The 27,186-nt window shown below is 38.2% G+C and overlaps 1 protein-coding gene across 2 annotated transcripts in view; it reads left to right on the top strand.

Annotated features, from left to right (window-relative positions):
• The window catches only part of NCKAP5 (NCK associated protein 5), an 829,955-nt gene that overhangs the window by 392,375 nt on the left and 410,394 nt on the right, over positions 1-27,186 (top strand). For both annotated transcript variants that reach the window (XM_032479328.1, XM_032479329.1), the window contains exon 5: positions 8,056-8,189. In XM_032479328.1, the coding sequence (XP_032335219.1) occupies positions 8,056-8,189 (134 nt within the window). The remainder of the gene's footprint in view (positions 1-8,055; positions 8,190-27,186) is intronic.

The raw sequence follows: 27,186 nt of genomic DNA, 5'->3' as shown, positions 1-27,186 counted from the left end.
TAGGCAAAGAAAGAAAAGCAGGAACCTCTGGGCTGATAAGTGGTCACACCTGTTGGGATGATGAGTGGCCTGAAGGCCGACAAAGAAAGGGGGGAAAAAGCAGGAATCTCAGTGTCTGAATGTAACCTTTCGCTCATTATGCCCTCATTTCAATAAAATTAGCCTTGCAGATTAGAAGTGCCCATCATGCACTGACACCAGGACACTTCTGATCCAGACTAAATAAGGACAAAAGCCCCTCCTCCCCTCTGGAAGGCAGAGGAAATCAGGGAATACGACCCCGAATCCCTCCCTCCCCAGTGATTCTTCTGCCCACTCATTTCTACACTCTAGGTAACCAACTTGCCAAAGAAACTCAGGGCAGCTGCTCACCTGAGCCTGCCCGCTCTCCCTTTGAGAGCGTACTATCTTTCCCTTAATAAATCCCCACTTTACTTTCTTAACCTCTGCGTCGTGTCTCTGAATTCTTTCTGGGACGGGACAAAAACCTGGACACTGGCTACATCTGCTGGCAACAAGACTACTAGCCTCTACTGGACTGCTTTCATTGGGGTCATGGTGCAAATCAGGACACTTTAAAGTGATGAAAACTGTGGGAAGTGGATCAATGTATAACTTTATCTTCTTTTTTTTAGCTGTATGGTTATACTAAAATCAAAACTGCATTACTTTATATTATGGATACAATATTACTATTTTATTCTTCACTTGTATTTCTAGTTGATAAATAGAACAGATCAGTGACTCTTTGCAAAAGACAGTTTCATTTTCTCTCTTTGTAGGAGGCCGTGCTTTGTCATTATTTGTTCCCTGGTGCCTTTATAATCCGTATCCATCCTGACGTAGCAAACCGTCATTTTATCATGCTCTCCTGCACAACCCACCCTGAAAATACTCCTCCCATAAAGTTCACATCTGTAGCTTTTGATAAGTAATAAACATATCGATAATTTTTGCCTAAGAAAATGTCATCATAGGGAGTGATTCACCTGTGGTGTGTTCCTTTTCGAGGTCCTGTCTAGCATTGAGGGCATTTTTAAGATCCTCCTAGGTGCTCATTTGTCTTCTTTACCCCTGAAACTTCTCCTTCTCCCACCCCCACCCCCCCTTTCCTTAATTCTCTCTCACCCTTTCCTCCTTCCTCTCAATTTTTTTTAAACCAAGCTCTGTAAATTTTTTTTCTTTTAAGAATAAAAGCTTTGTCTCTCTTAGGCGATATTATCAGCACTGCGGATGTATTTTGGGCTGCTTCTCTCCTAGCATCTCAAAATCTGATTTTGTTTCTTGTTACAGCCAACTGTACAGGCTTTAAAAAAAATCAATTCTTAAGTTCCTTATCTGTTTCTCTGCTTCTAGGATAACTGAGTCTTTCATAACTAATGGGGATATTGAATTCAGGGAGCCTCACGGGGAAAATATATTGCAATTTGTGTAAAAAGCAAAAATGAGGCTGCAATTAGAGGTAATAACTACAGTTTAATTTAGACCCATTTTTACATGGGCTTGATAGAAAGTGGTTAATGTAGAGTTTTTCCATTAAAAACTAGTTTTCATGAAAACATAACAGTTTAATTTTGTTACTGATGTGCGTTTGGTGTATGGACTTCTGAAGAAAAATAATCGTTTGTCAATTTTAGATTCTTAGTAGATAGCAAGAGAATTAGAATGGTTATTCTGGTCTCTGTGTAATCTTAAAATGTTTCATTATACATTGGGTGTTGATTGATGAACACATGGCCATACCTGTGATTCTCTGGCCACCAATTAATAAGCAAATCTAGGCAGAAGTTTTGATTTGCTTATTGGATCTTACTGCCATGTCTTCTACTTGTGTTATTTAATCAAATGTACTTTTCTAATAGTCTAAGTTAAAATCCCCATTGCCTAGTATATAGTTTGTTTGCTGGATTCTGCATTTCTTGAATGAGTTCATATATTTTTGTCATCAATACCCAGGAATATTATTTAATCCCTATGACCTTCTCTAATGGCTTTTGTTCATTTCTCACTATCTTTTAGGCCCTATTATTATCCAAGAATGTTAATTATTTCCCATGATTCTTTGATTATAAAATATTACTCAACAAGAATATGATAGCTCAAATACATTTCAGGAAATCTTTTGAAACAGAAACGTATAGTGAATATCTTTTTATGTAACATCACGTACCTTTAAGCATCAAGTCGATGTAGAAAACCTCTGGATGAGTTGATGTCTCATGTCGCTCACTAAGCAGGACTTGCATGGAGTCTTGGCACATGTGTGGAGATGCCTCTCATGTGATGGTGCCGTGTTTCCCCAGCACATGACCATGCATGGTGGCACTAGAATTGTCACAGCAAGTGAAGAAAATTCCTCTTTCTTTTCCAAACTCTGAATCTTCTGTAACCAACTTTGCAGGAGTATCACCCACTGATGTCACTAGAATCACCAAATATAAGTAGACCTCAAACAGAGGTATTTATTGACTTTCTATATTTGAAATCAAATGGTAATGCCTTAATATTAACCCCTGAAGTTTTGACACATCACCAATCCAGCCATTTGTTTAAGATCAGACTCAGTGATGGGAATAAAAATAATACCTTATAGGGAAGTCCAAACACAAGGTTATATGTGTTCTAGATGACATCTGTGATTCAATTACCCCCTCAGTTCTTACATTAAAATGTAATTTAAAATGTACTTCCTCTCAGTACTAAAGTTTGATTTACTTAAAAAACACATTTTTTAGCTTTTTATAAGAAATATATAACTACAATATTCATTTAATATGTAGTGGTCATTAAAGACAAAAATGCCTATAGTATTTATCAAAAGTAACTCAAGTATATTAGACAATCTAAGCTATATGGTTCCAGTTCATCATATCTTATTTTTATATGAGACCTTCAGGATTTTGCAGTGCTTTACCATACATTATTTTACTCATTCCTCTCAGTGATAGTATAAAATTGGCGTAGGCGGTTTTATTCTCCCCAATATGCAGAAGAAACTAACTTAAAATCATTAGGTTTTAAGTTAAGTGGCTTGTCTAAACCCAACTGATTAGCAAATGGTACAGTCTAAACTAGCAGGTGCTAGCAGTCACCATTCTCTACTTACATATCTTCCCATTCTGTTATTCAGCCTCTGAATTCACTTCTCTCTCCACACAGTAGTCAGCTGATCTTTGCAGAATCTTTATCAGATCCTGTCACTCACTCGATTAAACCTTGGTAACAAGTTCCCATTTCACTCAGGATACAATCACACATCTTTAATATGTATGACCTTTTTGGTCCCCTGGCTCCTTATGCCTGTATCCTGTGCTAGTCCTGTCCCTTTGCTTACCAGGCTCCAGGCACACTGGGCTTCCCTTTGTTTTTGTTTTTGTTTTTCACATGTAATGAAAGATTTTCCATTTACTACCCCTTCTGCCTACAGTACTAATCCCTTCTCTTCCCCAGATAAATCCTAGTCATCACAGAGATCTCAGTTTACATATTAATTCCTCAGAGAAACCTTCCCCTAACCCACCAAACAAAATCAGTTCCTCTTGCTGTCATCTTTCAGCAAACCCTTAATTATCCATCAGTTTATATTGATATATTTATCTAGGTGATAGGTCATGTAGCCCCTGCTGTCTCCACCAGCGTGTGAGTCTACTGCAGTCAGGAATCCCATCCATTGGATTCATTGCTGGTCTCCTGCTCTGCTTCAGTTCCTGGCACGTAGTAGCTGTTCAGTAAACATACATGGTCTGAGTGAATGAATAATCCATGTGGGTGTGTACACAGCTCTTTTTCTAAGATGAGTCGTCTGTTAAATTAGGAAATAATCATAGAATCTATACATTTTTCTCCATCTGCGGGTAACATACAGATAGAAACGGCTTTTCGGAGCCTTGAAACGATTTAAGCAAGTCTTAGAAATTTATCAGGTGAGGAATTTAAAAAAACAAAATGGGTCACCCAAGGAAATTGTGGAGTCTCCTTCACTTGTGGTTTAATCAGAGGTTAGTAATTGAGGATATTTAAGGTCTATATGAAGGCTATGAGATATGGACAAGATCATTGGGTAGAACAAAGACTTGGAATTAAAATACTTTTCCTTTTTTTTTCTTATGTTTGAATCTCTGTTGAAGGTCCAACTTTACTTGTACCTGGAAACTGAAAAGGTTTTGGAATTCTACTCTTGATTTAGAATTCTCTTTCTCCACCATGATATATAACTCTGCTATAATACGACATATGTGTTCCCTTAAAAAAAATCACTGCGCAGGGCTTGTGGGAAAAATTAAACTAGGGACATAATACTCAAAAACTTTGTCAGTGACTCATTAAAAAAAAAGATAGGCATCTAATAAAAACGGCAGCTAAGTTTTACGATGTTAAGTGGTTAAGAAATATGTAAGTAATACAATAAAAATGGCACTTTACCTTGAAAAAGATGTCATGGGAAGGGCTGTAGCTTGTGAGTTATTGTGAAGCAGTGAAGAGAAGGCTGCCTGAAATCAGAGGGCAGGTGGTACCATCAAGTGTGGATGGAATGGCTTGTAATATGTGTGGTGGACCAAGGGCACTGGTCCGTCTATCTGAGATGGATGTGATTTGTGTATTTCTGCACTGGCTTCAGCGGGGTGCTGTTTGTTGTTTCACTTCACATTTCTCATGAATGAAGTTGGGCATAAGCAAATGTGAGATTTGCATTGTGTTGAAATTGTCCCTTAATATATCCATTGCACAAAGTTGTACTTTTAAATAAGTGTTAAGAGGTGGTCCAAGATGGCAATGTTGGAAGATCCAGAACTCGCCTTCTCCCACAGACACGCCAAATCTAGCCAATCTGTCCCTACTTGAGGATGACTTGATTTTACGTGTAAAACCCTAAAGACTGTACCAAAAAAAGAACTGATAAAACTAATAAATTCAGTAATGTTTCAGGATATAAAATAAATAAATAGAATTCTATTGCATTTCTCTACACTAACAATAAACTACCATAAAGAGAAACTAATAAATTAATCCCATTTACAATTGAAGCAAAGAGAATAAAACACCTAGGAGTGAATTTAACCAAGGAGTTGAAAGACCTGTGTGTTGAAAACTACAAGACATTAATAAATGAAATTGAAAACACAAATAAATGAAAAAGTATTCTGTGCCCATGGATTAGAAGAATTAATATTAAAATGTCTATACTACCCAAAGCAATCTGCAGATTCCATTCAATCCCTATCAAAATTCCAATGGCATTTTTCACAGAAATAGAACAAGCAATCCTAAAGTTTTTATGGAACTACAACAGACCCCAAATGGACAAAGCAATCTTGAGAAAAAAGAGCAAAGCTGGAGGCATCATGCTTTCTAATTTTAAATTATATTGCCAAGCAATAGTAATCCAAACAGTATGTTATTGGCATAAAAGCAGACATGTAGATCAATGGAGCTGAATAGAGAGCCCAGGAATAAACACACACATACACAGTCAATTAATTTATGTCAAGGTTGCCAACAATGTAAAATGGAGAAAGACAGTCTCTTCAATAAAATGTGGTAAGAAAAATAGACTGCCACATGCAAAAGAATGAAACCAGATCAGTATCTTATACCATACAAAAAACTTAACTCAAAATGGATTAAAGACTTAATGGAACATAAGACTTGAAGCCATAGAATTCCTGAAAGTAAACATAGGTGGAAGCTCCTTGACATTGGTGTTGGTGATTATTTCTTGGATCCAACCAAAAACAAAGTCCCACAAATGTGACCACATCAAACTGAAGAGCTTCTGCACAGCAAAGGAATCCACCAACAAAATGAAAAAGCAGCCAACTGAGTGGGAGAAAATATTTGCAAATCATATATCTGGCAAAGGGTTGATATCCAAAATATAAAAAAGCAGAGCCTGGAAGGAGCCCTAGACTTTGAATAGAGAGGACTTTTTAAGCAGATAGGAGGAGCATGGTCAAATTTGCAGAGGCACAGGATGTGTAAGTATTTTTAGAGCACCTTGATTTCATTTCCAGGAAAGGTCTAATGTTTCCTTCATGGTCTTCAGGAGACCTTTTTCTCCATGAGTTGTACAATGCATCAGGTTTCATTTGGATAATTCATGGTACAGAGTCATAGTTCTGATTTATTTGGAAACTCAAGTCTCTGCTTCCTTTCTTTCCCTTTAAGAATGTAGGTCCCTTCATACAAAAAAACAAACAAAAAAACCCCCCAAAACCCTAAGTTACCAAAGGGGAAAGGAGGGGAGGGGTAAATTAGGGGTTTGGGATTAACAGATATATACTAGTATATATAAAATAGATGAACAACAAGGACCTACTGGATAGCACAGGGAACCATATTCAGTTTCTTGTAATAAGCTGTAATGGAAAAGAATCTGAAAATTGTGTGTGTGTGTGTGTGTGTGTGTATGTGTATGTATGTATATTACTGAATCACTTTGCTATACACCTGAAACTAACATTGTAAATCAACTATTTTTCAATTAAAAAAAAAGATTTAAAAAAATCTATGTCCCTTATAATCAGGCGTTGAGTCTTTGATTTTCATCATAGAGTGTATATCCTGTACACAAAGTGCTTAATTTTGTAACAGCCATAATCATAATAGCATGACTTGATAGTTTTTAAAGCAATGACAACAGCAAAACAAAAACAAAAAAATTGGTTAGTGTGGCTGAGTCCGTAATGTCAGGATCTGAGCTTGTATGCTTTATGAAGTGAGTTCCTGGAGTGAATATTTGCCAAGCCATCTTTCTTGGGTCATTTAGTCCCTCTTTTAATCCCTGATGCCCATTCATAGGGATCTAGTTTTCTAGGATTACAAATAAAGTGGGCGACTTCACCGATTTCTATCTGTGAAAACCTAATTGGACAAACACAAACGAATTCTTTAACTTGATTCCCATCAGTTCCGTAGTATAACTAAGTTGAAATTCCTGGTCCTTCTATAAAGATCAGTAATGTTCCCTTTAGAGCATATACCGGAGTTGGAAGAGATGAAATAATTCTGAACAAGCACTAATGGACTCACTCATTATTACTTGAATTGTTATGCATTTGGTAGTATTACTCAGTCATGGTGTTGGGGGTCAAGAGTTTCTTGTCTTGTTGCAGAAAGAATTCAGAGACAAGACGCGGAGGTTAAGAAAGCAAAGCAAGGATTTATTAAGGGTTAGGTAGTACGCTCCCAAGGAAAGAGCGGGCAGACCCAGGTGGGTGGCTGCCTCGAGTTTCCTTGACAAGTTTTTATGTGAATGTAAAAATGAATGGGCAGAATATTCATTGGTGGGGAGGAGTTTGGGGTCATCTTTCCTGATCTGCATCCCAGCTCCACCTTCCCAGGTGGGGAGGAGGGATTTTTCATCCTTATTTAGTCTTGATCTGCAAGTTGGATGAGGTCGTAATGAACAAAAGGTTACATTCGGATGGGGGTATCATAAGCAAAGGTTACATTTGGATGGAGGTCATAATGATTGAAGGGTTACATTCGGATGGTGGGAATTCCTGTCCTGTCCCATCCTTCTGCCTCCAGGATACTTATCAACCCAGAAGGTATGGTTTTTTATTAGTCTAAAGGATCCTGTTTTTCTTGGTCTGTCCCAGGACCCCTGCTGATTAAAAGATGTATGGTTTTCTGCCATTTGCCTGTGTCCCCCTTTTTCTGCTCATATCTAGCTTCTGGCCTGCTCTAACAATGAAACTTCATCTCTGCATAGGAAGGCACCTGGCTTAGGGGAAGTCATTCAAGCATTAGAGTCAAATCAGCCAGGATTGAAAACCTGTTACCTTCTGGGGTTTTTTTGTTTTGTTTTATTTTTTTGGTTTTTGGTTTTGTCTTTTTTTTCTTTTAACAACAAATTACATAGATGTCTCTGATCCTTGGTTTCTTATATAATAAGAGATTAAAAATAGAACCTACTTCATGGGGTTGTAATGAGGATGAAATTAATTTAAATGTAAAGTTCAAGTTAGCACTTAGTAACCAACAGCTATTACTAATTTTTTAAATAATATTTAAGAAGCACCTTAAAAGTCATCCCCTGTGTGCCTCTTATAGCATGAGAAGCTGATCCATGAATTGGAAGAGGAGAGACACTTACGTCTGCAGAGTGAGAAGCGGTTGCAGGAGGTGACCCTGGAGTCAGAGCGCAGCCGGATGCAGATGCGTGGCCTGCAGCAGCAGTTCTCCAGGTATTGTTCTGTCCTGAGCATCTTGCTTCAGGAGGTGCAATGACACCTTTGTTTGAATTCCCATGCATTTGAGGAGCTAATGACCAGCAGTTTAGACCTTCTAGCCAAGCCATCCGGTTGCATTTGGACCCATTTTCTGGAACTTTCCATGGGCGCCTCAGTCTTTATTGAAGTTGGTTGTCTTTTCTTCCCCAGTGGCTTTCACGGTATCTTTCAGTAAGATGTGGTGGCTTTGTGGCCTATAGGCATGTCCTATGGAAGGTCAGCCAGGAGGATGAACTTTTACTGGTCCTCATAATCCTATTTCAGGTGGCGAGAGTGTGAATCGTCCCATAAGCTCTTATTCATTACTTAGAGTAAATATTTAGGAACAGTTTTTAAAAAATCTAAATCAATGAGTTTCTTTCCTTTAAAAAGATGTAACTTGAACTTGAAAGGATCCTGGAAAAGTAGTTTTTCTCTGATTTAATTCCAGCACAGTAAGAATCTTTCAGCTTTCAATTACAGTTAATACGGGGCCAGGTGAAAGTTCAACCTACTATTTAAAATCTATTCAGTTTTATGAAAAAAACATAAACTTGCTCAATTACAGTCCTGGGACCAGATACAGGCCCCCTGTGAGGGACAGTTTGCTTTCATTTCTATATTTCATTCACCATTTGCAAAACTAGGAAAATAATTTTGTTTCTTTTCTCCCTCATGAGGATATTCCAGGCAGAATCAGGTTTGAGAAGTTGCCGAAATTTTTCCTTAGCAAACTGTGTGGGTCTTATCTTTAACTTACCATCGGGATTTGGATATGATCAGTAATGGATAATGTGCTTCCTCATTATGAGACTTTTATAATGACAGCTTAATTTTCAGATGTGTTGGAGGGAGAGGCCAAAATTGAGCCTTCAGATGATTTATCTCAGGGTGGCTAATACTGTGAATATTTGCACCTTTGGTTTAGAGGCTTCTTGGAGGAACAGGGTAGGAAGGATGGATGACTTCTCTGTGTTCAGAGTCATAATTTAACACCCTGCTCAACTCTTCGAGCCCTTGATAATACAGGTGCTGTAGAAATGCACCAATCAATACTTTAATGAACGCATGTCCCACCCCTCAAGGCTATTACTTATACAGCCCGGTGCTCAATTTTTCATTCTGTTTGATGGTAACTCTCACTTTATGTCTCCCAACTTGAAATAGTAGATCCTCCCCCACCCTCTGAAGCAACTTTAAAACAAGTACTCTTTGTAATACTTGCCATCTTCATGATACAAGAAAGGAGGCGGCAGATCTTGCTACCCTTGTGCTGTCTAATTGAGATGTCTCTGTATTCGGGCTATTGATTTGCAAGGCGTGAGGCGCATGGCGCAGTGAATTATTTTCATACGATGCCAGGTCACTTGCTGTAAATCAAATGACAATCCCATACAGATTGGGGCTGCACACGAGTCAGGGATACATCCTAGACTGAAAGAGAAGATAATTATGTGTAAAACAAACAGTGTTGGGTTTTTCCCTACTGCTTTTGTGAAGATTTCTGCGCCGCCCCCTACCCCCGCCAGGGCACTCAGTTTTCTTAGGAAGGCTTCACTGAAATTGAAAGTTCAAGTCCAGTTACAGCCAGGCAACTAACGAAATCAGCAAAAGATGAGGTGTGTAACACATAGGATCATTGCACAATAACTTCAGTACGCCCACTAAACCATTTCTGATGGCCTTTCACATTTTTAACTTTAATTTGTAATATATGTCTGATTGTTTATTTAAATATTCCTGTTACTATAATCTAAGTCTTTGTAAAATTCTCAGTGTTACAGAACATGTCTATAGCACATCACCCTTGGACATGGTCAGAATCTAAATGCTCACGTAAATAAGGTCTATGGTCCAAATAGTTGCATTGATTTTAAAATTGTATATTTATAATTTTCTCCTTTTTTTCCTGGGTAGACTGGTTCCTTTTGTGCACAGTGATATGTGAGATGTCATGTAGACCTACCTTGAGTATTGTTCGTGGGATGAGTTTTCTTTTAAAAATAATGTAATAACCTACCTTTTCAAAGGGCGTGAAGTGGCTTACAACAAAAGGTAGTTATACAATAAGACTTTAAAAATAAAAACAGAAAATAAAGACCCAAAAGGGGGAATGTGGCAAGTAATCATACTTACACAGCCCAGCATGTTTTCTGAATGTGAGCATTTAGTTTAGCTCTAAGATTCCTGGCAGACAAGTTGAAAAGGAAAACACAAGGGGATATGTAATTCTTAATAGACAAAGGCTATGACTTCTTAAAGAGAGAAACATTATCTCTGGTAATAAACTCATAGTAGAATGCCTCTCATAGTCCCCTTCAGAGATGGCATTGAAGGATATAATAGACAATGGTCCAAGATGGTGCAAATTAAAATTAATTTGTGAAAGTATTACTACTTATGCTGTGTCACTTATGTCTGCAAAGTTAGGCAGTTTCTGGATTTCACAAACCACATGGTTTAAGAATGCTGGGTCTATGCCTAAGTGGAAGCAAGTAAAGCAGGAAGAACTCCAGTGCTCAGAGTTCTCCAGTCAAGCACTCATCTTCAAGTTCATGGGGACACGTAAACATACACGTGTTATACCTTTCGAAAACCTCTTTTATGAACCAAGAGCCCAGAGGCGTGCGGTGCTGAGGCCTGGGCTGGGTTGGGTGAGGTATTTTCCTGGTATGTGTGATGGAACTGTAGCCATGGGAACATCTAAGCAGTAGTTAAGGAGATTCTGAGTCTCAGATTCAGGGATGATATGAGGCTTTGAAGGGGGAAGCAAATAATGAAGTTAGAAGCTGGGACAGTGAGATGTGTGTGTGAAATAGAGTTCAGGTGTCAGAATGAGCAATTCCGAATTGGTTTGAGGCTTGACTTTATGCAATTTCAGTTAGGTATTGGGCCTGGTGGCTTAAAGGCACCAGGCAAACCTGAGCTTCTGCGATTATCTGTGATAATGAGTAAAGGGATCCCTTAGGTGATAAAAATCTATAAAAGTGTTTGAATGAGTAGTTCTCTTTTATGTCACCACCAAACCTTCATCCATAATCTCTTCTTCCCTCTTGACCTCTGATTGGGGTACAATGGTCAGCAGTGGTCCAAAATTTGGGCAATTAAAAAAAAAAGGATATGACCAGAGGTTACATAATTAGCTCTAAGCTCATAAATCAGAAATTGCCTGCACGGAGGGTGATTCAGGCAGCCATATCAAACTTGATTCAGACCATTTACCTTCTCTAATGTAAATACAAGGAAGAAAAAAGATACTTTCAAATTAAGCCTTCCCCATAGATGAAGACATGAGTCAAGCCGGAGGCATAAGGTGGTACTTACAGGCAGGTGATGGTACTGTTAGGGCTGGCCCTTCCTTTTCTTATTACTTAGTGACATAAATCAAAGATGCTTTCCAGATGTCATAATGATCACTTAACCCTTTGTCTGTGTGGTGTACGTGTCTGGGCTTATTTTATGTGGGATTAGCTTTGTGATTCACCCTATAATTCCGTCTCCACCATCCCTGTAACTGTTTGAACTGTGACTGTCAAGCCAGCCAAGGTTAATGGTGTGAATTGAGGCTAGGGCTCTGCTTTATATCCTATGTAAAGATAATTAGTGTTTGAACCACCAGCCTCACTCCTCCACCTTGAGTGAATGCAGTTTTTATGCTTCAGTTCAGCATACCTGGAGAAGCACTTCCAGGACACTGTCTCCAACTAGACAGGGTATATGAAGGTGGGATAACAACAATTTCTAAAAAACAGACTTGGGAAGAAAGAAATAAACAACTCTACAGAGTACTGATTTCATGCAAACCATGCATGATTTGCACGTGTATTTGAATCGGTTCCTTTGGAAACAATCTAATGACTGTGTAGGCTGTTACTGAAAGCTGCTGTTCTTATCAGACAATCAACCGCTTTTATTGTGTGCACGATAAGATAGGAGACAGGATGCGTCCTCAGAAAGTCTACTCCAGTGGAGCTGCCTTATGTACATATATGAACAAAAGAACACATTTATAGTTTAGCTATACATGAAGGGAAATTTTGTCTAAATTCTGGATACCCAGACTTCATATTTGTCGGTGGCGTGTTATCATGCAATGGCATGAGGCAAATCTGATGAAATTAATGATTGTAGTGATACTAGCAGTAATGATACCCATGTGTATGGTGTGGCAGCCCTATGCTGCAATTTATTTGAAGTGTTAAATTAGAATCAACCTGGTAGACTCACCATCAGGCAGACATGTTTTGTAAACTATCAGCAGTTAAGCAAACTATATCACACCCAAAACATCAGGAACCCATCAGTTTCCCTGCAGCCTTGAAATGTTCCATGCATGAGTGTGTGTGTGTGTGTGTGTGTGTGTGTGTGTGTGTGTGTGTGTGTGTCCATGCGTTTACACCATGCAGTGTAAATTTTAGTAAAGGGAGCAATGAAGCTTTATCACCCATGATTGACTAAGGTAGTTAAAAATCACCCAATGGAATCCAAGCTTTCGCTCTCTACTTCCAGGATTTCTCTGCACCCGTTTTGACCTTCTCCCTCCGTGCTGTTATCTGCTGCCTTGAAGCTGTTTCTTTCCTTATTGTAAGGGAATTTCTCCTATCACAGTTGATTGCCATGCTCAAGTGCAGTCTCCTGCATGCCAAACTTGAAGGAGATGTATGTACATTGAGATGGTTTTACTACTTAACTTGTTCACTGGCTGCTGTTTACATTATTAGCTCTCAGAGACTTTATGGGGTCCTAGGGTTCATTTCCTGCTGCCCATTTGGAAGCTGTAGGCACCTGACGTAGAAGTGTGTGTTGAAGAAGGTAATAAGCCCTTAAGTGCCCTGCACACGTATTTCCTTCTACCTCTGTATCTGTCTGATACATTAAAAGAACATTTTCCGTACGTCTTTAGAAGGAGTGAGACATAACAAGAGAAGAGCTATCAGCTGACCTTTCGGCATCAGGGCTCCTCTGCCCACCTTCTACACTTGTTCCCGGCTCTGACTGTTCGTCAGCGGTAACCCATCACAGAGGCTGGCTCTCCTGAGTGCCTCGATCCTCCTGATGAACATAGAGGACAATTTCCTGTTGATTTGGAGTTGCTATTTCCATACCATCAGCAATATTTCTGGCTGAGACTTTTTGTAGAAGTGGAGGCCTCTCATTTGCCTCTCTGGGTGCATCTACCAGAAATTTAAAATGGCAAAGCAACATTGCTCAAATGATACCTTTTCTTCAAATGGCAAAAGATGGAAGAAAAGAGTTTACAGGGCATCTTTTAAAAATGGTTGGTTAACCTAATCGGATCACAGTTGGATGTCAGAAATGTGTATCTGAGCAATCTAGTGTGTACATTCTCGCTCGAGCAAAGCAGAGAGAAGCTAACACTCTCACTGCTTTATTTATATAGAGAATGGGGGAAAAGGAGGCCTTTCTCAGCTTCCTGAGCAACTACTAACTTAATGTAAAACATTCCTTCTTCCCTTTGTACTTCTGTTTCTGTCTAAGACACGATGACCTTGTAAGTTTTTTAAATTCTTAACGGAGCTCTATATTGTCGAGTAGACAATGTGAAAGTTACGTTGCCTATTATTCATTTGTGGTGGAGAAAACAATATTAACTTAGAGTATAGTTCCAGCTTCTTTTCAAAGAGCTCTAGCCTATTGAATGGGTTTCCTAGGACCTGGTGCTAGTCCCACCTCAAACTAGCTTAATAACTGTGATTAAATCACTTGACCTTTCTGGATCTCATTTTGCTCATTTGTCAAATGAGGAAGTTGAATTGCATTATAGTCTTAGAATGCTTTTTAGGCTTTTCTAAAAGACCACGTGTTAAGAACTGAAATGTGTTTCTTGAGTGAAGTTATAATTATACTGTGATAGCTAGACTTTCTTGAAGTTCTAGTAATCAGGCTTTCATGTTAAGGATGTGGAGTGGATTGTCTTACTCTCCACCTTGTGATGACGGTGACAGTCTGTGGGACTGGATTTTCACCATGTCTGTTTGGTTACTTGACTCTGGAGAAGTCGAGATGAGAAAAACTGCCAAGCCCGGATGAACTATGTCTGTTGAGGACTGCCAAATTGGCTCCTGAGGACCCTGGCCAGTATAAGGAAGGTCAGATCCTCTGTGGTGAACATAACCGTTATAGCTCTTGGCTCTGATGTTGTCTGCTTTAGGATTTATTTGAAACAGTTTGGGGAAAAGCCTGAACAGAGAGAACTTTATGACAGCCAGAATTGTTTTCATTTCTAAACAATTTTTCTGAAGAAATAGCCGTCAATAAAAATACCAGCAATTTAGTCTCATCCCAACATTTTGTTCAATTACCTATTGTAACTCTTTATGTGTTACTACCCCCACTCAACACACTTTTTTCTTTTAAGAAAATAAATGCAGGATGTGGGAGAATATGTTTTATTTTAAAATTGGAAACTCAATTCAATTCAATTCCTGCTCTAAGTAGTATAGGCTTTTTTGGGTCAGGTTTACAGAAAATCCATTTTTAAGTGGATAGTTTGATTTGTTTTGACAAGCACATACCAACATGTATGTAAGCATCACTGCATTCAAGATATGGAATATTTCTGTGCCCCTGAAAAGTTCCCTCATTTCTCTTTGTTGTTAGTTCCTCTCAATGCCCTAAGACCCTAGCAATGACTGACCTGATTTCTCTCTCTATAGTTTTGCCTTTTCCAGAAATTCTTATCATTGAAGTTATAAAGGATTTAGCTTTTTATGTGTCTGGCTTCTCTCACTTAGCAAGTCTTTTGAAATGCATCCCTGCTGTTGCACATGCCAGTCCTTTATTCCTTTTCATTACTTAGTAGTATTCCATTTGTTTATCCATTCACCTGAGGGTGGGTTTCTTCCAGTTTTGGGTGAGTATAAAGTTGCTATAAACATACAACTTTTGGGCCCAGGTCTTAGTGTGTTTTCATGTCTCTTGGGCAAATAACTAGAAATGGGATTACTGAATCATATAGTAAGCACATGTTTACATTTACAAGAATCTGCCAAACTGTTTTCCAAAGTCCCTGTGCCATTTTGCATTCCCACTAGCAAGGTGCAAGGAGTTCGAGTTGTTCTGTGTTGATAAATGCTTCTTGAAAAAACAAAACACAGATACAGAAAATTACACAGAAGAAAGGTTTGGCTTAATAAATTACTCTAAGGTGAACATTCTCATAATCAACACCGAGTCAAGAAAGAAAACTGCCAGCCACCGAGAATTCCCTCCAGGTGCCTCTTCCTAATCTCAACCTTCATCTTCCCCAAATAAGTAATTATTATCTTAACTTCAGAGCAATAACCTCCCCTTGTTTTTAATCAATTTTTTTTTCATTTTATATGCATCCCTAGACATTATAATCTTGTCTCTTTTTTATAAAGCTGACATATCTTTAGGTAACCAGTAGGTTACCCTCCATCACTTGCTGCATCTTCAAATGTATCTGTTGAAAAACCTAGAGCATTTGGCCTATAGAGTCTCTCAGAGTCTAAATTTGTTGATTACTATTCTTGGGGCCATCCAACATGCTCCTCTGTCCTCTGTATTTTCTGCAAATCAGCAGGTGTTTCCATGCATTGCTGTTAATAATGATCTAAATAAGGAGTTAAAGGTTGCTGTGGCCTGTCTGTCCAAGGGGCAGAGAACATTCCTCATATCCCCATCTATGTTTTATACTACTATTGATGACCTTTGCCATGATGCTCATTCAAAATAGATTTGTTTGAATCTGGTTGAAGAATGAATGGATGACTAAAAGAATGAATGGATACCTTCTCTGAAGCACAAAAGGTGCAGCCAGCATTGTACTATGAAAGACTGAAGTCAAACACATGGAAGAATTTTCAGGATACTGTGTTTATAAGAGAAAATTGCTTTCAGGGGAGGTTTTAGAATGGCCATTTCTGGGGATCTTTAAAATTTTGGTAATAGTCATCATTCTTAGAGTTATAAACTATGATGGCCTGGGAGGATGAGGCACTGATTTCCCATTCCTGGGTTTCTATGATAGAGTGCTCACCTATAAAAGATGAGTTGTCTGTTTCAGAATCTTCTTTGCAGAGTTCCTGTCTGCAGGGCACTAAATGGAATTCGGTGCATTGAAAGTTTGCTTCCCATAGGGTAAAGTTTACTTTCGGAGAGTGTTTTATGACCCTCACATAACATTTACACCAGTCTGTCTAGGGTAGCTTATTGGACAAAAGCCAGGCAGCAGTCTCAGTAGTGAGGATTGTTGTTCTGACTACCTTTTTGGTCCACAGGCAGTGCATTTAAAATGAGTGGTATTCCCGCAGAGTATATCTCCGTGTGCTGATTTTCAACACTTGGAAGGATTCTTTGAGATCCTTTGTTTAATTTGTGAAAAATAATTCAGTTAAGATGGTCCTTGTTTGTAAATGTCTACATCTGTTGCTAACAAACAGCCTAAAGCTTTTAAGCATCTTTCTAGAGAATAAAGTAGGGAATTAGCTATGCTGAAGCTATAGGGCTCTGATAAAAGAAATATGTTGTAGTTTTCATTAACTTGTATTTGAGAATTCTTTTCACAGTTCTTCTGACCAAAGGTTTTTCACCTGTTGTTTGTAGTAGCAGCAAGTGACAGGATATATTTTCTCAAAACACCAGTATGAGTTTGACTTTGTGTAATTTCTGTGACATTTCAAGCTGTTAGATTTTATCGTGTTTTTATTAATATTGATATAAACATGGCCACAAAAAATGATGACTTTTACACTTATTTTTCAATGTTTCCAAAACGATTCCCTACATTATTTCACTCAATTCTCATTATAACCTTATGCGTGGTAGGTGGGACATATTATAATATCATAATTTAAATAAACACAATATTGAAACTTAACAAATAAAGCAGCTTGTTCATGGTCTCATGGCTAGGTAGATACATGTCTAGATCCTAGAACTTCTGAATTCTGGTCAAATACTCTTTCTGTTCCCACATTCATTCATTTTGTAGTTTATGATCTGTGATAGAAAATGAACTTTTGATTGATAGCAGATGCAATTATTTCATACAGATCTCAGCCTTGATCATAAATTCACACTTTCTGCCACTGATGGCATTTCTTAAACTCAATCGTCATCTGACTGAGACGGCACCCAAGAGAAACATGGACCAGAGGGATAAATGAAATTATATTAAATGAAATAAAAAAACTTGGCAACTACCATTTTCTCATTTCAAATTCATAAACAAAGTCCAATAGTTGTACCTTTAGTGCCTCTTCTACGGTCTCTACTTTCTTAGTATATTTTAGACTGCGTTACCAAATTAGCGAGGCTGATGATAATGGTATTCCCAAATATCCAGCCTACACTCAAATTATAATTACATTTATTACGTGGACTGTTTAGTCATTGAAGTTGGCCAAGATCACCCGGATCTCCCCTCTGCAGCTGGCTTGGACAGTATGTGTTTAGATAACAAAGCCCGGTTCCAGATTTACCTTCTTGATCCCTTTTATAACATTCTGCTTTCCTCACTTGACAGTTATACTGACTTTAGTCACATAATTATATATTTTTCTTGCTAGCATTTTTAGACCTCAATATGATGTATTCCCCCTAATAGACTATCAACTTATTATGGTTCTAGACTGATATATGGTAGGTCCTCAGTAAATACTGTAATAAATGAATAAAGTAATACTTCCAATGGGCCATGTTGCTATTTTAAGCTATTGTTTATTGAGCCTTCATTGTGGGTGACATTTGGCTATTCTGGTGCTGTATCCTGTTTGCCCAAATAATTTTCCGACGTCTAATTTATTTTGATTTTATTTAATTTAGAATTTTTTCATTTGGGTAGTGTTTCATTCAGAGTAAGATTTTTCAGGTGCTATTGAGAGCAAAGTGTGACAGTCTTTTTTTTTTTTTTTTTTTTTAATGACAAGATTGGTTTGACTCTGTGCTAAGCAAAGTCGGGGGCACAAGTTAAGTTAAGTCGATCCTGTCCCCTGCCCTTCAGGATCTTATGGTGCAGATAGAGTCATGCTCAGAAAAAACCTAAGGTTAGATGAAATCAAATCTTTGCCGCAATAAAGGGAAATAAAAATGAACTTGACAAACTCTTCTAGCCAGAAAGGGATTCATTTGAGACCAGTATTGAAGCATTGTGGAGGTGAGGAGGGTTTAAGAGAGAACTGGAGAAAGGGCATTTTAGATGGGTCTAAAGGTGTAAGTATCCCAGTGGGTTTCAGAAGCAGCTGACAGTTGGGGGTTGCTAAGGCTCAGATCCTGTAAGTCCCTTGTTCAAGCATGCTAACCCTTTGAATCAAGTCCCTGTCATCTCCTTGCATCCTGTGTCATAACAGAATGCCAGGCCCTACCTTCGCAGTGTTGATCTTGGGAACATCTCAATCACACAAGTCAGTCTTACTTTGAACCCTTTCCTTGAGCCCAGCGGTCACCTTTGATGTCAGAAACACCTTAAGAATTGATTTCTATTCCCTCAGCAATTCGCATTGTTGTCAAGAGAGTCCTCAGTGAAATAGTAATATATTTACTATACTTCCAATATTCATGACAGATATAATACTTACAAGTCTATTGCCTTTTCGGAAACAATCACCAAAGCACACGATGTGTTATTGGGAAACACCCTATGGGTCTTTGTAATAGATTTGAATGACTTCAAGATTCTGCAGACCCAGACTTTCTGAACAGGCTCTGAGTACGGAGTTGAGTGGTAGAGGAGTAAGGCTGTAGGGACTGCTTCAGGGCACCTAAAGCACATTAGAGGATGGTCAGGACCTGGAGATCACAGTGATGGTTGAGAACATCCATCATTTAAAAAAGCCTAGAGAGGCAGAGGACCAAGTCTGAATGCACAAGGAGAGAACTCTCAGATGTGAACAATGGCAAAGCTGTGCACTTTAAACTTCTCTGATGACCCTTTAAACATAAGATACCTGAGATGCATATGTTTAACTCATTTAGGTGTTATTAACATTTAAGGAGAGCTAACAACGTGCCAGATGCTAGTCCATGTGCCAGGGATATTGGAATGAAACAAAAGAGAGAAATGTCTCTTTCTTATGAAGGAAACATAATACTACATGCAATTTAATCCTTAAAACATTCCTATTATCTCTCTTTTGTAGATGAGGAAAATGAGGCTCATATGGGTGGAAGAACATAACTGTCATTACACAGCTAGCATGTATTATAGCTGGGGTTTGAACTCAAATAGCCTGGCTCTTAACCATTACTCTATACAATTTCCTGTTTCAGTTACCTACAAAAGAGCAAGGGAGCTAATATTTATTGAGTAGTAACCTTGTACTGGTTACTTTTGGGGATGCTTTAGACATGGAATCTCATCCGGTGAGGAAGCACTAGTATTCCATATTTTATAGATAAGAAAAATAAGACCCAGAGACGTTAAGTAATTTACGAAAGGTCACACAGCCACTAAAGAGCTGAGTGAGGATTCAGCTCCTGTCTATCTGCCCCTTAAGATACATTTTCTTCCTATTGTACACTACAAAAACTAGTAGATGTTAAGCTTCTCAAAAATTCAGTATTTGTTGCAATGCAATCTTTATCTTTTGAGCAGGCATATATAGTTAGTGTTTTGGATATATACCAGCTTAATGAAATTTTTCTCCCAGTGTTTTCAAGAATCTGTGTGTATCTATTCATTGCTTGTCATATGTTCTACTTGACTGACAAGTTTCTCTGTCATTTTGTATAAGGCACAAAACATTGTTTTAGACATATATTTTCAAGCCAATTCACCCTAAAACTTATAAAGGCGTATAATAATTAAGTTCAAATAGCATTGCACCTGTTTTCAGAATTACTTGATTAAGGAAGCTTTAGCAATTTGAGAAATTCATCTTGAGTTAAATTTGAAGTGACTATTAGATGTAAATATGGTGATTTATGAAGTCTCATATTATTTCCATTATACTACTTCTCAGAATACTCTCATCTAGATTTCTTCCTTAGTTTCAACATTTCAATCAATATTTTTCTTCTTATTTTCATATACATGCAATCAGCACATCACCAGAAAGAAATACCAGGTAGAGAAGGGTGGATATATGTATATGCTATGATTTATCTAAGAAGGAAGTGGGATGTGTGTACATATGTGTATATACACATGTAAACAAATGCATGAAAAGAGGTGTATTTGGAAGGATAAAGTAAAACTTTCAAGATAGTTAACTTTAGATAGAAAGAGAGGATGGGACAAGAATAGAAGCTAAATTTCTCTGGATAAAGTTTGTTTTGAGGATTTGGCTTTTAAAATATGTGAGGGTTGAATATAATCATAGCATAACACCTAATTTAAAAATTCTGAAAAATTGAAAGGACAACAAAACACATAAATCTAACTGTAAATTTAGTGAATGACAAAACTACACAGAGAAGAATCATTTGAAGTGACTTCAAGACATAGAAGTTCATACATTCATAGAAGGATATATTAAAGACAAAAAGAAATACAGTTATGCTGTACACCTAAAACTAATACAATGTTATATGTCAAATAAATAAATAAAAATGAAAATGAGAAGAATAATACATTCAGTTATCTGAAAAAGAGAAACAAAAATGTAGTTGTCTTTAATAATCGTATTTTTGGAAGTAGTGTTGCTGTTGCTATTCTGAGACTGTTTTTAGAAAGACTGAGTATCCAATTTGAAAAGGCTTCTACCAATCAAAAACATCTCAATTTGTGCATCAATAAGAATAAAAACAGTAGCGCATTGAAACACATCAGCAATGTCAAAATCCTTTTGTTCATAATGATACAAAACAGCCTCCAAACAACCTTTAGAGGATGCTAAGGAACCAACTAGTTATTTTCAAAACTGATAAAAAAAGGAAAAGGATCAGGCATCTATCCTGTCTTTCCTTTAAGAACTGTAACAAAATCACTGTTGAGGGGCAAGTTTCTCTTTATTTCAGCTAATAAATAATATAAATTCAAAAAGGAATGATATAATTAAAATATATTTTGTAACCCCTAATGTAACAGTGGATTTAAGTAGTGATCACCATTGGCTGATAACATCACAGGGAGAGACAGCTGTCTGTTATGTGTATCCTGATGGAAATACACAGTGCCACTTAGGAAACCATCTTGCCAAAACAAAAAACAAAAACAAAAGTAAAAAACCCTGAATGTAATCAAGCCTGCAGACCTAATGACCAATTTAAGGAAACCTCATGAAAATAGGTGGTCAGAATTCAAACTACGGGGACTTCTACAGGACAAACAACCTGGTTTCTTCAACAAATAAACTGCAAGGTAGAAAAAAAGAAAAGGGAGAAAACCTATAGATTAACTCTCCAGAGACATTGTGTGGACCTGATTTGGATCCTGATTTGAACAAACAGTATAAAGAAAACAAATGAGATATTGGAATATATGAACGGGTTGGAAGATTTGTATTCTTCTTGGCCATTTTATACAGTTCATGCTTTTTAAGTGTGGTAATATATTATTACCTTTTTAAAAAGAGTCCTCATAGTCTAAACATATGTGCTGGCACAAATATGTGACTTGCTTTAAATAATCTGGAAGGAGGATGAGGAGTAAATGTGAAACCTTATTGGCCACAAATTAATTATTCTTAAGCTATGTGATGGGCATATGAGAGTTCTGTATGCTATAACCTCTACGTTTGAAAATGTCTGCAATTTTTCATAAAAAAATAAAGAAGAATATCTCAGAAACATATTCCTTGTTGTGTCTTACTAGCTATAATCATAATATTACTAAAGAAATTAACAGAATTTAATATAATTACTTTTTCATTTGTAAGACTATACTTTTCTAAAATTAACTCTAATATAGCCCCACCCCTAACATTTACAGGGGCCTTGAGTAGAAGTAAAATGGTAGCACACGTTCCTCATGTCAGGTGTTTGAAAGTCACAAGTCAGGTTAGCAAACTGCCAAAGAAAATATGTTCTACTCCCTTCCCTTGAGGAGTATAACGTCATCACATCCTGGAAGGCCAAATTTGAGTTTAAAATTCTCAGATTCTTTTCTGTGTTTTGTACCAGGACAGGTTTGTAACTCCTGGCCTGAGGCCTGATCCTTTGGTCACCTTCCTTTCTCTTCCTGTTCCATCCCCATCTTCCTTTACCACCAGGGACCGCAGCTGCACCTGTATGTATGCCCCAGCTTTCATGTCTACGCCCTTTTCACATCCCCTGTATGCTGCCTCTTCTTGGGCCTTGAGGGTACACAGAGGCCTGTGCAGATCCTAGAAGCAGGCACAGGGCCATTTGGAAGGAAATTCCTGGCTCACAAGTACGCAGAGCATCCTGAGGCAGAAGGAAGGCACAGATTCTGCCTGGGCACATCCTCTTGACCATGAAGAATCCTCACCTGGTGGAAATTAGTGATTAATGGAGGGTCACAGCAGAGCCCTCTGAAGTTCAGGGCCCAGAGCCAGACATCTTGTGCCTGAGTCCAAGGGAGATAGTGTTACTGAGTCCAGACTCGTTCTGCTTGCTGCACAACAGGCCAGTAAATCGGGACATGAGGTGATGGGGCAAGGGACAGTGACTTCACTCGTGAAGCCAGCAAGTCGAGAAGATGGCAGACTAATGTCCTGGAGAACTGTCTTCTCCAAGTCAGAATTCAGGCTCCTTTTATACTAAAAAGGGAGGGGTGTGGTTGGTTGTTGCAAACTTCTTGGTGTAGGAATTCTTTGTTCTTGGAATCCTTTGTTCTTGTAGCTGTCCATGTGGGTCAGATCATGGTGCCCCTGTAAAACCTCCAACAAAACAAACGTTATTTTCTATTCTGCAACTTGTTATATTTATATGAGTGCAAAAGTGTTAATATCCTTAAAGATCAGAGCCTTGAGAATATGCTGTCCTGTATATTTCAGGCTATAGGCAACATTCTTTTACAAAAGGTGCAGAGCTAGCCAGACTAAGCCTAGAAAACAGGGCACAGGGTTGAAGCCAAAGGAACAGATCTAATATAGAGTCAGATTTGTTCTTTTTCTATTACAGTAGGTCTCTGTTAGGTTAAATTCTATAATTCTTACAAGAAACCCTTAATTTTGCTCACATTGTTTGACATCTTGACTTCTTTGTGACATTTAGCTTTTGCAAATATTAGCAACAATTCAGCTAAAATACAAACTGAGCATTAGTCTACTAAATTTTATTTTTTGCTCTCAAAGTATATTTAGCAACTTCCAAGGATTTAGCTGTCCATCCACTTTGTGGAATTAACACCAGTTCAAACCATATTTGACAAAAACAAAACAAAACAAAAACACCTAACTTTCTCAACCATCCTTAAAGGAAGAAATGATTCTTGTGTGAGCAGCATCCAAGGCAGGGGCACTGGCCTACTGCCTGAACTCTACAACATGATGCTACTGGGGTAGGAGGGGGCTGCTGTTCTGTTAAGTTGGCAGAAAACGTTCCCAGAACAGGGAATATAATCCCATGGAACAGAATTCAATAAGGATAACTGCCCTGGTTGCCCTCTGGTCCATCATCTGGGGACAGTTTCATTCTAAAAATTGCTGAAAGTTTTAAGGCCAGCAGTGGACTCCATGCAAACATCTGGCCCTCAGTCAGTTCTTATAGAAATAAGACAATCAACTATGGGACAGTGTGCTCCACCATGGTGACCTTGGGTGCAGTTTAGTGGCATCTGGACATTGTAGGAGGCAAATTATAGGATAGTACTGACAATAGTTTTATATTAAGCCAAATGGCTGCTACTCATCTGTCTACACAAAAGCGTGGAAGGGATTCCAGTCTTCTATGTCTGACTACAGATGGCATTGCCATTATTGTGGCTGGTGGTTTCAGCTGAAAGTTAGCATCAGAAGTATAGCTACTAATTATACTGTTAATCTATTCCTTCCACAGATTTTTTAATGAGTGATTTTACTGTGTATCAGATACTGTTACATACATTCTGCATTTGTGTGTGTATGTGTACTCATTTAATCCTTGCGGTTAACCAATCAAATGAGTAACATCATAACTATTTAAAGATGAGTAAACATAGCCATAAAAAAGAATAAAATAATGCCATCTGCAGCAATATGGATGGACCTGGAGATCATTCTAAGTGAAGTAAGCCAGAAAAAGAAAGAAAAATACCATATCATAACACTTAAGTGTGGAATCAAAAAAAAAAAAAAAAAAAGACACGAATTTATTTACAAAGCAGAAACAGAATCACAGAAATCAAACTTAGGGTTATTGAGGGGGAAGAGGGTGGGAAGGGATAAATTGGGAGTTTTGAGATTTGCAGATACTAACTACTATGTATAAAATAAACAAAACGTTTCTATTGTATAGCACAGGGAATTATATTCAATATTCCGTAGTAACCTACATGGAAAAAGAATATGAAAAGGAATATGTGTGTGGATGTGTATGACTGAAACATTATGCTCTACACCAGAAATTGACACAACATTGTAAACTGACTATACTTCAATTACAAATTAAAGATGAGTAAGCAAACTCAAGAGAGCTAAGGATATAAAACCAGTAAGAAATTCTGTATCATATTTGACACATAGTTTTCCACTCCCAAAGTTTTATGCTTTTTCTATACATTGTACTGCCTTGATCATCCCATTTTCTTCTATGGAGAATTTTGCTCTTCTGTATCCTTGCCAGAATTCTGTCTCAGAACCCCTCACATAATCTCTTAATTCACCTGGAATCTTATTATCTATTCTCGAGGTGTTCTGCCACTCATACTCTGCCATGTCCCTCTGTTACTAGAATAAAAACACCATATGGTTTTCCAATAGTCTATCTTTTACTGCATGGTCACTATCTTGTATTTCTCACTTAAGCATCCTATTAACCGCATATTCATCACAGTTCAGCCTGAGTGAGTTCTCGAGTGAAATTGGAACTGATTACAGTGAAGAAACATTTCCACTTACCTTGCCCCTCCCTGCACCAAAGATACCAAGGCTCATTCTGCTTTGGGTCATGTTACTGTAATGGGGACTATTCTTATTTCTGTGGAAATCATGACAGAGGCCTAGGGAGGTGGTGGTCACAGTAATATTTGTAGAGTGGTGTTTCTACCTGTGAAAAGTCCACGTGGCTGTCCTGATGACTCAGGTTCGTGTTGATTAAATGGAAATGAGCTGATCTTATTCACTGGTTGATTCATACCTGTATTCTATCTCCCCATAAATTCTGTGGACCTTAATACATCTTGCATATCAACTTGGCCTGGGAATGCAGTTGGTACCCAGTAAGTATTTGCTGGTTGATAAGTTGGGTCCACAGTAGCAATGATTAGATGTGGCTTTAGCTAAGGTGGCCAAGGCCTCAGTGAGATCCAGCTCAGAATGAGTACAGAGAAAGGTAATTGTACAGTATTACCTGCTTTCAAAGTGCTTTTTGCCTGTAGCAGTAGTTCCGAATTCACCTTCACTTAAATCGGTCACAGTTAGAAAATGTGTGGGAGGAAGCTTTTTTCTCTTTCTCTCACTTGGTGTGTGTTGTGAGCTAAATTGTGCCCTCCCCTAGATTTACGTGTTGAAGTCTAACTGACCCCCATGCGACTGTATTTAGCCATAGGTTTTGTAGGGAGATTACTAAGGTTAAATGAGGGCATAAGGGTGGGACCCTAGTCACATAGGACTGGTTCCCTTATAAGGAGAGGAAGATGCACCAGAGTTCATTCACTTTCCATCTACATACAGAAGAAAGACAACATGAGCACACAGTGAGAAGGTGGCCATCTACAAGCCAAGAAGAGAGTCCTCATCAAAGACTAACCCTGCCGACCCTTTGATCTTGGGCTTCCAGCCTCCAGAAGTAAATCTCTGTTGCTTAAACCACCCAGTCTGAGTCATTATGTTCTGGCAGCCCCAGCAGACTAACACAGTGTGTGAGAGTAGACGTGCAGAGCTGTTACCCTGCCTTCATATTTTTGTATGTGGCACACTTCCCCGGGTTCACAGATGAGAAAAGCCATGAGTTATGTGTAATATCCAGCATGTCACTCCATCTCCTATCCTGTTCAAGAAAATACAGTAGGAAACATGTGCATGAGGCTAATGTGATTATCAAAAATGATACTCGCATTTTTCTTACCCTAATAGATAGAGGTACTGGGTTGACAAAATGCTAAAATACTTCCCTCCCAGTTGAGAAAAGCTTAGGTTTTCTAAACCTCCCTCCTCTCAATGCCCTCTGTACTAACAACGTTTCTTCTCTAGTTCTCTGGACAGCCCCATCATCCAGCACCTGGGACAGCGGCAACCACTCAGGCTAGCATCCCTTCCGGTTGGTAGATGTCCAGGCCCTACTAGCTGCAAATACTTTATCACCCCTACTTATTTGAGAAATAAACCTGAACTAGCTTTGTAAAGTAAGTCATTTGCAAGTTTTAATACTTTATTAGTAACATATAACTAGAGGGACTTTGCAACTGGTTGCAAGTCACAATGCCACCACTGAGAACTGTTGCAGGAGCTCACAAAAGGAAATCTGTGAGTCTGTGAATGAGACCCTTTAAGCATGTAAGAGACTGGCTTATGAACATCTTCTGCAGGTCTTTAGGGGATGAGGGATGATAGTAAACCCCAGTTACTGTAAGACTGGCAGATGATGAATAACGTACTTTTGTTTTACTCTTTGGGTTTCATCTTTTGATCTGAAAAAAAAAGAAAAAAAAGCAAGTCCAAGGAAATGAGTAATATGTGTCAGTTAGGGGCATAATCATAATAATTTATTTACTTGAACGACCGTCTTTCTGCATGTGTCTATGGCTACTTGGTACAATAATTCAAGTTATGTTGCTGTTCTTTTTTCTGAGCTTCATTTTAGGATATTCCATGATATGTTTGCATGGAAATGTTTTAATATTTGGTTTTATATTTTTTCCAGAAAAACTGGATTATATTGAGGATGCCTAATGGAATCAATTCTTGATAACTATTTTAAACCCCTTAATTACTGGAATGCAAGAAAA

This window comes from Camelus ferus, chromosome 5 (genome assembly GCF_009834535.1).
Source record: "Camelus ferus isolate YT-003-E chromosome 5, BCGSAC_Cfer_1.0, whole genome shotgun sequence".
In the NCBI taxonomy this organism is placed as follows: Eukaryota; Metazoa; Chordata; class Mammalia; order Artiodactyla; family Camelidae; genus Camelus; species Camelus ferus.
The sequence above is the reverse complement of the archived record's forward strand: the minus strand, read 5'-3'. Positions and strand labels throughout refer to the sequence as shown.